The sequence below is a fragment of the Ciona intestinalis genome, chromosome 9 (assembly GCF_000224145.3).
Source record: "Ciona intestinalis chromosome 9, KH, whole genome shotgun sequence".
Taxonomy (NCBI): domain Eukaryota; kingdom Metazoa; phylum Chordata; class Ascidiacea; order Phlebobranchia; family Cionidae; genus Ciona; species Ciona intestinalis.
The window spans coordinates 1960661-1973962 of record NC_020174.2 but is presented as its reverse complement, the minus strand read 5'-3'; the positions used below and the strand labels follow the sequence as shown (position 1 = coordinate 1973962).

Genomic DNA, 13302 nt, shown 5'->3' with positions numbered 1-13302 from the left:
GTTAGTAGCAGCAGATTGTACAATGAATGTCCTGTTTGAAACAACTTATGAATGAATGAATGAAATTTATTTCGTCTCAGTTAGAGTGGTTAGTTAGAGTTCACGTATATATAGTAGGGTATAGGGACAAGATGAGACGCGTTTTCATTCTCAGCCCATTTAGTAGTAAACAAAGAACATTCAAAGAAATATAAACTGTATCCTCACAACTCTTGTATATCGTTGTTAATTGTTTAAAACCAGATCTGGATATTTGGATATTATGTGCTAAAGGTGTCCCATCCTTTCCCACCCTATTAAAGCAATGTGGGGTAAGATGGAATGTCATTAACACCTAAATTCAATAATAACAAGGCTGTTATTTTGCGGTGCTGATGCGGCTACCAAATGGGCCCGAAAAAAACAACATGTTTGATCCTACCCTACCATACTATATACTTCAAACCGTTATAATAAATCCTTACGAATACTCAGCATATTTGGTGGCGTTGTAGCAGTCTGTAACATCAACCCGTAGTTCGTAACTTCCATTAGTCGTTAGTTTATGTAGCGTATTTAGGCCTGTATAAAAAAACAGTAAAATATAGTGCGGAAATTATACAGAAATTAATATCAAACCGAGCCAGTGTTCTCCTTCTAGATTTCCAAAACCAGCTGTGTAATTCGCCCAGTTCCTATAGAAATCAACAAAACCATCTTTTCTTCGCTGAATCACCTAGAGTTATAAACATACCCTTTTTTGTAACACTAAAGCAAGACGGCCAGCGCTATGGCAAAGTGGCGAGCCAAGAGTGTACGGATTCGAGGCTTGTTGCTGCTACCACTACGGGCGAGTTTGCCATTGGGCAAGACACACCTAGCAGCGGTTGCTACAACCCAGTGGTCCCTTATGGGGTTTCCAAATTGTCAGCCATACTTCAAAAAAATCTCCCCCAACTTTACAAAAATATCCCTTCCCCCACCCCCCAAAAGTTGAAACTATACGTGGTAACTCGTAGACGGGTACTTTGTGTTTAAAACAGAACACCCGTGTTTTATTTGCCGTCGATGTTCCGCCATGCGAGAATAAATAAATTAGATTCATTCAAGATTTTAGATTTAACACTGTAACCTTATATAAACAAAAAAATGCTTACAGTCCATCCACCATCACAGTAAACTTCCACGGCAGAATAATCAGAAAAGCTAAGCAGAAATTTTCCACTTTCGTTTATACCGGAGTCGTAGTACGCCTTGCAGCTCGACATGCCTAGTTCCCCAGCTATAAATAGAACTAGTAAAATCACACGCTGATGATATAGGACTGTGGAAAGAGATGAGACACCTTTGGCACAGGATATTTAAATATCCTGATGTGTTTTAACGATTAATAACGGTCCTATATGTGAGGCGTACAGGATATGGTTTTATATAATTCTTTAAATGTTCGTTGTGTACTACCAAATGTGACGAGATAATAGAATTACAAGGTGTCCCATCTTTCCCCACATTACTATATGTTAAATAGCATACACCACTGCTCAAAAGTTGTGCGCTTTTGAACTAGTTACCTTTTAAATAATTTTACTCACCGTGATTGTGAGACACCCAATCTACAGTGATAGACATTTCACCCCATCCCGATTTCTGGTCCGTGCGTTCAAGTTCCACCAATACACTGTACCGCTGTATATCTATAACAGTGACGTTAAAGGTGTGTGGGAGTGACGAATTAGTTGGACGAGCAGTGGCTTTAATATGTGCCGGTGTTGAAGCAACGCACACTTGATAAACAACATTGAGTTTTTTCTTTGGGTTTTTGGAAAAAAGCACTTTCTGGTAGCTTCCGCTGTTTCTGGCTTCATTTATTTCTATAAAATTTGAAACAGATTAGATTATTCGATTGCCATATATAATAGGGTGGGGGTGATAGAACACCTTTTCATTATATTTCTCCTCCCATTTGGGACTAAACAAAGAACATTCAAAAATTATAAAACCGTATCCTCACGACTCCCATATATACCCTTTTTAATTGTTTAAAACACATCAGGATATTTAGATATTCTGTGCTAAAGGTGTCCCATCTCCTCCCACCTCCTATATAATTATGCGAGCTATGTTGTGGGCAATACTCTGTAAATTACTCATACCGCTACCGAAAAACACTTACGTAAAGTTGATGCAACCAGCATTAACACAAATGTTGGATAAATAGATTTCATTTTGGTGCGCTGTCTTTTCTCGATTTTTTTTCACAGATTCAGTTATTCACTTCAACCAAAATACTTAAAACGTTATAGGAAAACGAAATTAAAAGCTCTGTAACGGCCTTTGTCATAATTAAAGGTAAAAAAAGAACCCATATTACAAATTCAACATAATCTGTGTTTCCATATTATTGTTCTGTCAATAATAAGTATATTCGCACACGTGCAAACATGGTATAGCCCTAACTCGCTCTTTCGGTTTCAGTTTTGTGATATTTTTTTTTACTTCATTTCAAAGTATTTCCGAGTCCAAATCTTTCGGAAAATATCTCTTCAGCAAATTTTCTTTTTATTTCACACTTACGACTAATTGCGACTCTGTTGCTCAAAATTTCGAAAGGTATGTGGTCGCTCTGTAAATAGTAGGCTCTGTTTTAATAGTTTTTAGCTATACCCTCTGTTATATACTTACTTTTTTCAGGCAAATTAACATTGCGCAGCAGCATGGGTGGGAAAAATTAGGACACTTTTTCATTCTACTTTCTCGTCCCATTTGGTAGTAAACACGGAACAATCACAGAATTCTAAAACCGTTTCCTTACAACTCTCATAGACCGTTGTTAATTGTTGAAAACACGATGCGAATACTTGCATATTATTATGCGCTAAAGGTGTTCCGTCCCCCCCTATGGTATATTATTCGTTCGACGATTAAAACGATGATTAACATAAAGCAACTATGTAACTGCAATTCGTATTAATCTGGAAAACCACACCTGCGTATATACCTTTCCGAAGGTCTACTACTTGTAAAAAGTTGACGGTGACCACGCATTAGTAAGAAAACGTAGGTGTCCTACGTCATAGTTAAGATATAACCTACACTTTGTGTTATCCTGTTGCTAGGTTTAGAAACTTGGTTATTGTTGGAGCGAAATTAGCCTACAGAACATATTTAAATATATAGTAGGGTAAAGGAAGACGGGACACCTTTAGCACGTAATACCCAAATATCCTGATTGTGTTTTAAACAATTAACAACGGTCTATGGTAGTCGTGAGGATACGGTTTTATAATTCTTTGATGTTCTTCGTTTACTACCAAATGGTACGAGAAAATATAATAAAAAGGTGTTCCAACTTTCCCCACCCTACTATATTTTTTACAGAAGCGCAAAAAAATGATGTTGCGAAATCAAACTAATTTTTCAACAACCAATTGTAACTTTACCAAGAGGGAAATTTAACACACTATATTTAACACAACTTTGCACACTATCTATAGAGTTGTTTTCACGATACTGCACTATATACGTCGCCGAGCGGCTAAGCTACTGTATAGTGTATACGACGTATACTGTAACACATAATCTAAGCATCACTTGCTGTTGTGAGTGGGTGTGTATATGGTAGCGCAACGTGTTTTTCCCACCAACACTCGTTGGATATTGTCCCAAACATGTTACTCATAGGCAGCAGTTACGTCACTGGGCATGGTTTGGAATTAGATACAGTAGTAGGGCAGTGGGAGATGGGACACGTGGAAAACTTCTCGTCCCATTTCGTAGTAAACAAAGAAAAATTCATAGAATTATGACACGGTATCCTCACGACTCCCATAGACCGTTGTTATTTGTTTAAAATACGATCAGGATATTTAAATAATATGTGCTAAAGTTCTCCCGTCTTCCCCCACCCTGCTATTGTATGTTGTGGTTTGACAACATATTGCGATAGACTGGATATAAGTACACTAAAAGGTCCATATAAACGGTGAAGGTATAACTTGCTAAATTCTCGAGTGGCCGAAAAAATGACAGTCGTTATAACACGGCTGTTCTGTTTCACACACCTCGTGCCTGCTTACGTAACTTCGTAGGTTTTTTTTTGCATGTTTGACAATTTCGACCAGTGGTTCTTAAACTTTTTTGTGTGCTTTACCCTTTTAACAAAGATGCTTGTCAGATTTACCCCCAATATATAATATGGCGTTCATTTATTAAAAAGCGAAAACAACTAATTATATCAATTATATTTAATGCGACAGACAAAGATGCTTATCAGAACAACGATGCTTGTCCGATTTATTTATTAAAAAGCGAAAACAACTAATTACATCAGTTATATTTAATGAGACAGATGCGCTTGCTTTTTGGCCACGAGTTGTTCAATGTTTGGTAAAGTAATACAATTGGCACATTTTTTTACCCTAAGGGGTAAATTTACCCCAGTTAAAGAAACGCTGATTTAGACAAACCATTAGTAACCACTATATAGGTTGGATCAATTACCGTTGGCTGTATCGCATTACAACAAGGTAAAATAAATCAAAGAAATCTGCGTGTATTGTCCATTTTGGTCCAGATATATTGCCTGAAGCTTTCAAAGACAAACAGTTGTTTATTTATCAACCGCCCCTTTTTATAAACATAACAAACGAAATGTATTCAATGACTTATATTCCGGTCTTCAACGCATTAGTCGTTTGTTTGTTATATTCCAATGAAGGCGCTACATCAGATATTGTACGTATTTTCTGCAACTAGTGTGTTAGGTGCATGTTATGGAAAAAATATGAAGAATAACTGTTTCTCAATGACAGGTACGTGTTTGGACAAATGGGCAACATATTTATTAATTAGTATAAAATGCATTGCGAGTTGGTAGCATACTTTCAAATACTTGAATAAAAAAATAGAGTTTCCTGTCTATGGTTTAAAAATATATATAGGTTTGTATTTATCTTATATACAAAAACAGCATATAGTAGGGCGGGGAAGACAGGACACCTTTAGCACATAATTTACAAATATCCTAATCGGGTTTTAAAAAACCAACAAAGATATATATAGGAGTCGTGAGGATACAGTTTTATAATTCTTTGAATGCTCTTCGTTTAACACCAAATGGGACGAGAAAGTAGAATGAAATGGTGTCCCATCTTCCCCCACCCTACTATATTACAACGCATGCCTAGTGACGTAACTGCCTATGTGCAATACGTTTGGGAGGATGCACGACGAGTGTGCGTGGGGGAAAAAGGAAGCATACTATATAGGTTTTATCTTTTAAACAAAAACAGTATATTATAACTTATAAAGTATAGGCTACCTTACTTTAACCAACACCCTCTAATTCATAATGCTTAACAAAGCAACCGGCGGCCATACAACGTTGAATACAAGAGAGCAAGCGGGCGAAGGTTGCTGCATTTACACGAAATATTTTCCGAATATTTTGGCATGCTGCGGCACATACCTATATTATTTATCAACTCATCGTTGCTGCGACGGGAAGTTGGTTTCACTACAACACCCATGCTTGGTAAGTATATGGTTGGTTTATTTTAGCGAGTTAAATAAGTTAACGGTTAGCCATAATAACAATCTGCATTTATTTAACCGCGTGTGGTGTGGTAATTAAGACTTATAACATGTTTGACTAGGCGCGCATCGATATGTATATGTGTTTATTCGAGGCATTGGACATGAAGTGATATGGCCAAGAGAGCACAGCCCTAATGAAAGGGCGCGTATATTACAACTGTTTATGGATATTAACGCCGAGAATAAAAGTTAATTGAGGTCTGCGAGATGTTAGGCTTATAAAAATGTTTAAGTAAAAATAATCTCGCATTCTTGGCGAAGATCAGACCATACGTTAAGTTAAAACCGGGTAGCAAAAAGAAACGAAGTAGCTCTTAGGTTTCGAGGCTACCTATGCAATCACCGAGCTATACAGCATCATTTCAGCTAATATGCTATGTTGCGTGTGCGTAATGTAACACTGTATAGGCTAACTTTGTTTCTGGCATTTTCAGGAACCGAAATCCAGTCGTTTCGAAGTTGCCGGGTTAAGCCGAAAGTAAGAGAAATTGTTTCAGCAAAATTGAACATATTTTAAACAAAAATTAACAAACGAACATTTCAGCGCTGACATTTTTCCTTTGGATTGTTTGTTTGAACAAAACACGTGCGGGTGGAAAACGAGAGATCACTTTGGTTTCGCGTGGAAAAGAAAGAAAAAATCCGATATCGGATTTGATGGAGATGAAATAGACCACTGCTTGACAGTAGAAGCCAGGAATACGGGACGTCATCGTATTACGTATATTACGAGGTTTGTTAGGCTACTTTGTGGGTGATTATGTTTATAAGATTTTTTTCATTTTTTTTATTTTTGGCTGATAATTTGGACAACCCATTATTGACCACTGGGTTGGAGCCATTGCCGTTAAGTGTCTTTCCCAAGGACACATACGCCCACAATGGTAGCAACAAAGAGCCTTGAACCCATTACCTCTAGTTTAGAAGTATGCGCGCTAACAACTTTGTCACGGCGCTTACCTTCATATTAATATCTTCTACAAATTTTCGTTACAGCCCACGAGTGAAAGTACAAAACAAGCGATGTCTGAAATTCCAATATTTGATAACTGAGAACACGAACTTGACCTCTCTATCGTTGCAGGTTCTTCTGCAATTCCAAGAAACAGGTATTTAGGTTAGGAGTTAGTATGGCTTTTAGTCATAGGAAGTTATACACGATTTATATAGGGACTTTTTAAGGAAATTTTTAGCATTGAAGTAACAGGAAGCAATATATAGTAGGGTGGGGTAAGATGAGACATGTTTTCACTTTCTTTTCTCGTCCCAATTGGTAATAAACAAACAATATTTACAACTTATAGAATCGTTTTCCCCTCTAGAGAGTTGTTAATTGTTTAAAACGTGATCAGGAAATATAGGATTTAGATGTTAATGGTATTCCATCTTACCCCACAGTACTAAATTCTTTATTTCAGCGAATGGAAAAGCAGCATGGGAAAATTTGCCTTCAGCAGTTGGTGGTTGGAAAATCGGAGAAATAAATGTTTTGCCGGAAGTTAAAAGGATTTCGTTTGTTGCACTTAAACACGCTGAAAACTATGGAGCGATTTGCATTGATGATATACAGTTCTTACCAACAGCATGTGGAGGTAATTCAATTGTTTACAGTAACAATTTAAATTTATCATCTATATTTTTAATACCTATACGGTTGCATATTGTATACAGTATTAGGGCCAATCCTGGCCTGAATCCTAGGACCAATGGCGTGCCACGCTGTGGGACCTCACCCACATAGAATTTGTTGGGTAATGAGCCAATCCTGGCTTAAATCCTAGAACCCGTGGCATGCCACGCTGTGGGACCTCACTCACATAGGGTATGTTGGGGTAATGGGCAAACCCTGGCCTAAATCTTAGGACCCATGGCATGCCACAGGATCGGGACCTGACCCACACAGAATAGAATTGTATACAGTAAGTAATTCAAATGTATCAGTTTTTGTTTTTAACAGTTATCACAGAAAATCGAGTTGGAGAAATTAACTGCAATTTTGACTCAAGAAGTCTATGTGGTTGGAAACAAGATGAAACAGATGATTTCGATTGGCGATTAAATTCTGGTGCAACAAGGGACAAATTATTAGGGGGGTTCATAACAACAGGACCACTTGCAGATCATACAACAGGGGGTGAGATTATTTATTATGTGGTGACACTTAACGGCAATTGCTCCAAGTGGTTAATAATAGATTGTTTAAATTGTCAGCCATACAAAAAAAAATCACCTACAGTGAGATAATTTTTATGTCATAACACAGCAATTGCTCCAACCCCAGTGGTCACTAATGGATTGTCTAAATTGTCAGCCATACAAAAAAATCACACACACGGTTACATTCGTGGTAACTGTTAGCTGACATGAGGTGTATGAAACAAAGCACCTGTGTTTAACGACTGCCGTTTTCTCAAAAAGCAAGGATAAAGAAAGTTACATTCATTCATTTATTCAAGCTGGCACAAGGTGTGTGAAACATAACATTCATGCTTAACCAATGCAATTTTTTCACCACGCAAGAATACAGCATGTTTCATTTAATTTTACTTGGCTCAGATGGTACTTACGTCTACATTGCATCTGATCAAGGCAGCGTGAATGACAGAGCTCGTTTAATTAGTCCGAAGATAAAGCATGACGACAAAAACCGCTCATGTTTTTCGATGTGGGTTCATATTAAAGGATATGATACTGGGACCTTGAAAGTTCTTCTCGTTGAAGATTTGGTAAGCTGAAAGCTCCTTATAAATATCGGTACACAAAAATATGATTTTAGTTCTAGATATTCATATATTAATATATTATTAAAACAAACCAGGAACACAATATTAGAATGGGAATTGGGACACTTAAGCACATGTTCTTCCATATTTAAAAATCTCCAAATATTTAATAAAAGTGATTAGTTTTGCTTGTGCTTTATGCAGTAGTAAGAATACTATTGAATAACCCTACTACATTTTTTGTTGATCATTAAATGGAGCTTCGTAAAAAAAAATCCCACATTATCTTTGCCTGCTAAACCCCACCCTACTATATAGTTTTTCTAATTTTCCGATTTTCGTTTTAGGACGTTGAAACTATACTCTGGAGCAAATCAGTGTTAAACTATAACGAAGAAGCAAACTGGACGAAAGTCGATATTGATATATTTAGTGACCACTTTTTCATAGTGGTTGAAGCATCAATTAAGAGTTACTTTGGTGATATAGCTCTCGATGACGTCATGTTATATGAGGGTTTGTGTGGTCAAGGTATTGAATAGACTTCGTTTGTCTTGACCAATTTAACTTTATGCAAATAATTGTGTACCAACTTTTCTCTGCTTATCTCTTAACTCACAAAATAATCCTGGTGCGATGGCAAAGTGGTTAGCACGTTGGCCTCTAACCCAAAGGTAATGGGTTCAAGGCTTGTCGCTGTTATCATTGCAGGCGTATGTGTCCTTCGGCACGACACTTTATGACAATTGCTTCAACCCAGTGGTCACTAATGGGTTGTCCACATTATCAGCCATACATTAAATATTCCAATAAAACAATCACCCAAAAAGGTAGCATACATGGTAACTCGTAAGCTGGCATGAGGTGTATGAAAAGAACACCCGTGTTTTAACGACTGTCGTTTTCCAGCCATGCAAGGAAAAAGTATGTTACATTCAAGTTATCTTTTATAAAGAAAAAAATAAAAACTTTACTATTTTTCTGGCTTTTTAGATTTGTCTCGTGTTGAATCCTACAAAGTTGTGGAAAAAGTTACTAACAAGCCAAACCTAGTCACTTATGCCTCTCCCAGAGAGTTAACTCAAAATCCAACAACTTCACCATTTCTAACCAGCGAGCATTTGAACCACAATAATTCAATGCAAAAAGGTAAGGGTAATATTTTATTGGGCATTGAAGTAATATCAGTATTTTAAAGTGTTCTCTTCAGTGTATTTTGTGTTTTATTCATTCGAGTTACGACCTATAGCCCTTGGAACTTTTTATTTTCTTCCAATTGAATGTAAATGTGTTTTTAACTGCAAGTGTGTTTAACGACTGTTGTTTTGTCGCAATATTCTGTCTTTTCAATTAAAATTTCCCTTGTTTAAAAAATTGCAGAGATAAATTAGGTGTTCTTATTTAGGGGTTTATGTGTTATAAAAAGGACTTAAATGAATGCAACTGCTATTAATGGTTATAAGCTGTTTAACAATTGTAAATTAATAATTACTTACATGAAGGAAACTGTAACATGAAAATTACTTTCATCATGGACGCGTCAACACTTACTTGTAACAACGGTTCAAAAGGCAATATTTCATCAGATATTCAACAATTTAATATGGGAAAAACTTTTGTAGAGCAAGCTTTGATGAACCCTAATTTCTGCTATATATCTTTGGTAAGCATGATTTGTAAATAAAGATGGGAAGGGGATTACAATTTTAAGTACATGATAGTGTATGCTGCAAGAAAATTAAAATAATCTTGACAGATATTGTAGAATAAAATATGCTCAAATTTAAAATCAGAAACAGTGACGTTTTCTGCAATTTAACTCATTTAAAAACTAAAATAAACTACAATTTTAGAAGTACATAATAGTGATAGTGTAGGTTGCAAGAAAAATAACCTTGACAGATATTGCAGACTGTAGAGTAAAATATGCTATAAAAATTTGAAATCCGAAAAGTAAGGTATTCTGGAATTTAACTCATTTAAAAATTAAAAGAAACTACAATTTTAGAAGTAAATGATAGTGTATTGTGCAAGAAAAATATTGTTGACAAAAATGTAGACTGTAAAGTAACATACGCTCAAATTTAAAATAAAAAAGGTATGTATTCTGTAAATTTTCTTATTCAACACTTTTAGATAAATTATGCTGATTGGAGTGACTTGATTTACACTGGAGTTGTTGCAATTTCAAACAAAAATAAGGCACTACATGAGTTACGACAAGCGCCACTTATGTGCGGTGACAATTCAACAGAAACTTACATTTCGCGGGCAGTGGATTTTGTTTTGAGAAATAAATTGTCAACACAGTTGAATAATACTGAATATTTGGATGTAATTGTCATTACAATGCGTGAAAATGGTGAGTGAAAAGTTTTGTATATTTGACTGTTTAAATATAGGCCTACAGTCGGGTGGAAAAGATGTAACACCTATTCATTCTATTATTAAACAAAGAATATTCAAAAAATTTTAAAACCGTATCCTCACGACTTTCATAGACAATTGAATATTGTTTAAAACATGATCAGGATATTATGTGCTAAAAGCCTCCTATCTTTCCCCACCCTACTATTAGTTTAAATGGAACCTGTTTTATCCTAATTGGTGTCACACTATTGAACGCTGGGGATAGTTGAGTTAGCGAATGAATGAAAGTAATTTTTTTCCTGGCGTGGCAAAACAAGAAAGTTGTTATAGCGCGGGTGTTCTGTTTCATACACCTCATGCCCTCTAACAAGTTACTACTATGTATATTTGTAGGTGATAAATTTTGCTGAATTTTTTGCTTGTTTTTTATTATATGGCTGACAATTTTTTGCTCAAGATTCAACTGGAAATACCATCTGGGCAAATCTGAATCAAGCATACACGAAGCTACGTGCCATGGGGAGCATTGTGGCGGCTGTTGGTATGGGATCATATCAAGAATTAACAGATTCTTTTAAAGTGAGTTTATACACTGTATTTTACAACAGCTTAATAATTTACCGGCGCTGTGGCACAATAATGGTTAACACGCCTGTCTTTGACCTAGAGGTAATGGGTTCACAGCTTGTCACTGCTACCATTGTGGGCATATGTGTCCTTGTGCAAAACACTTAACGGCAATTGTTCTACCCAATGGTCACTAATGGGTTGTCTAAATTGTCGGCAACACAACAAAAATCTAAAAAATAATCACCCACAAAGTTACATAACTTGTAAGCAAACACAAGGTGTATGAATCATTCCTCTTATAACCACTGTCCTGTGAGAGTAAATAAGTTACATTCATTCATATAAATTTATCACAGAGTCAAATGAGTCTGGTTGCATGTGGACACCCAATATTTCATCTATGTGAAGCAATCTTTTTCACTGAAGATTCAGAAGACAAGTTTAAACAATTTTTGGACCGATTTTAATACCTTAAAATATTTTAGTATAATTTCTGCTGGGAAAGGCGTCTAAGTATTATACTTTTTAAACTTCTTAAGAAAGATATAATATTAGTATGTTGGGGGAAGATGGTACACTTTTTTATTCTATTTTCTCATCCTGTTCGGTTGTAAACAAAGAACTATAAAATCATTTCCTCAGGACTCCCATAGCCCATTGTTATTGTTAATTGTTAAAAACAGGATTTGAATATTATGTGATAAAGGTGTCCCATCTTCCCCCACAGTACTAAATGCAGAGTATTGGCCGATATTTCCACCAAACAATTTGCTTTTCATTTTTATTAACGAAATAAAAATAACATAAAGAAATAAATTTTAAAATTAAAATCTAGAACCAACAGCATTATTTCTGTAGATTGCAATCTGACAAATAGCTTTCCAGTCTTCTGCTTTTCCTACTTGGTTGAACATCTATATTATTACAATATATAAATTACTGAAATTATATAACCTATTAACCTGCAGTTTAAATTGAATGTAACTTGCTCTACTCTTGCATGGCCGGAGCCTTGAACCCATTACCTCTGGGTTACAGACAGGTGCGCTAACCACTTTGCCACGGCGCCGGACAAATTGGAAAGTATAGTCTACCCTTTTTTTTCATTTTTTTCCTCTAAGGCTAACCATTCGAATAATTTATCTATGACCATTGAGTTGGAGCAGTTTAAGTGTGTTAAGTGTCTAGTTTAAGGACAAACATGCATACAATGGTAGCGGCTGTGAGCCTTGAAACCGATTTCATTGGTTTTGAGGAAAAAATGGATCCGTAACTTATATAGTAGGGTGGGGAAGATGGGCCACTTTTTACTCTATTTTCTCGACATATTTAGTAGTAAACAAAGAACATTCAAAGAATTATAAAACTGTATTTTCACGACTCCCATAGACCGTTGTTAATTGTTTAAAACACGGCTAGGATATTTGGATATTATGGGCTAAGTGTCTTCTGTCTTACCCCACAGTAATATGTTCGTATTTACCTGAATCACACAAGAATTCTTCATCAATATTATTCAAAGAATCGGAAACATTTGAGTTTTGCCGTTTTCCATTATTCAGGTCAATTTCTGAATTCCCTTCCTTCTCTGCATAGCTGACCAAGCTGCAACTAGAATTAGTGAATCTTGAATATAATTTACCAGGTTTAATCTCAAAGATATAACACATAATATAAAATTTAATACATTTCATAACCTGTTTTTTTAAACAGAAATACCATGAATGAATGTAACTTGCTTTATCCTCGTGTGGTCGGAAAACGACAGTTGTTATAACACGGGTGTTCTGTTTCATGCACCTTGTGCCAGCTTACGAGTTACCATGTATGTTACTTTGTAGGGAATTACTTTTTGGGGGATTTTTTTAATTTTTTTTATGTATGGCTGATAATTTGGACAACCCATTAGTGACCACTGGGTTGGAGCAATTGCCGTTAAGTGTCTTGCCCAAAGACACATACGCCGATAATGGTAGAGCGAAGAGCCTTGAACCTATTACCTCTGGGTTGGAGGCAGGCGCTCTAACCACCTTGCCACGACGCCGATCCATACTTTGCCACCTAT

At 36.1% G+C, this 13302-nt stretch overlaps 2 protein-coding genes and 1 non-coding gene across 5 annotated transcripts in view; 2 read left to right on the top strand and 1 right to left on the bottom strand.

Moving 5' to 3' along the window:
- Positions 1–13302, top strand: part of LOC100175632 (agglutinin-like protein 5) — a 34231-nt gene that overhangs the window by 17406 nt on the left and 3523 nt on the right. The gene's annotated exons all lie outside the window — the stretch shown is intronic.
- On the bottom strand, positions 1765–7057 carry LOC100177187. Its single transcript, XR_003396145.1, has 3 exons — positions 6966–7057; positions 6535–6664; positions 1765–1850 (listed from the first exon to the last, which is right to left on the bottom strand). It is a non-coding gene; the product is annotated as an uncharacterized LOC100177187 (transcript).
- On the top strand, positions 4292–12071 carry LOC108949763 (MAM and LDL-receptor class A domain-containing protein 1-like). Its single transcript, XM_026835796.1, has 14 exons — positions 4292–4790; positions 5343–5512; positions 6009–6052; positions 6119–6307; positions 6571–6683; positions 6993–7166; positions 7532–7708; positions 8131–8300; positions 8645–8828; positions 9291–9446; positions 9800–9960; positions 10434–10659; positions 11125–11246; positions 11594–12071. Exons 1-14 carry the CDS (start codon positions 4691–4693, stop codon positions 11702–11704), a joined length of 2097 nt encoding a protein of 698 aa, XP_026691597.1. The 5' UTR covers positions 4292–4690; the 3' UTR covers positions 11705–12071.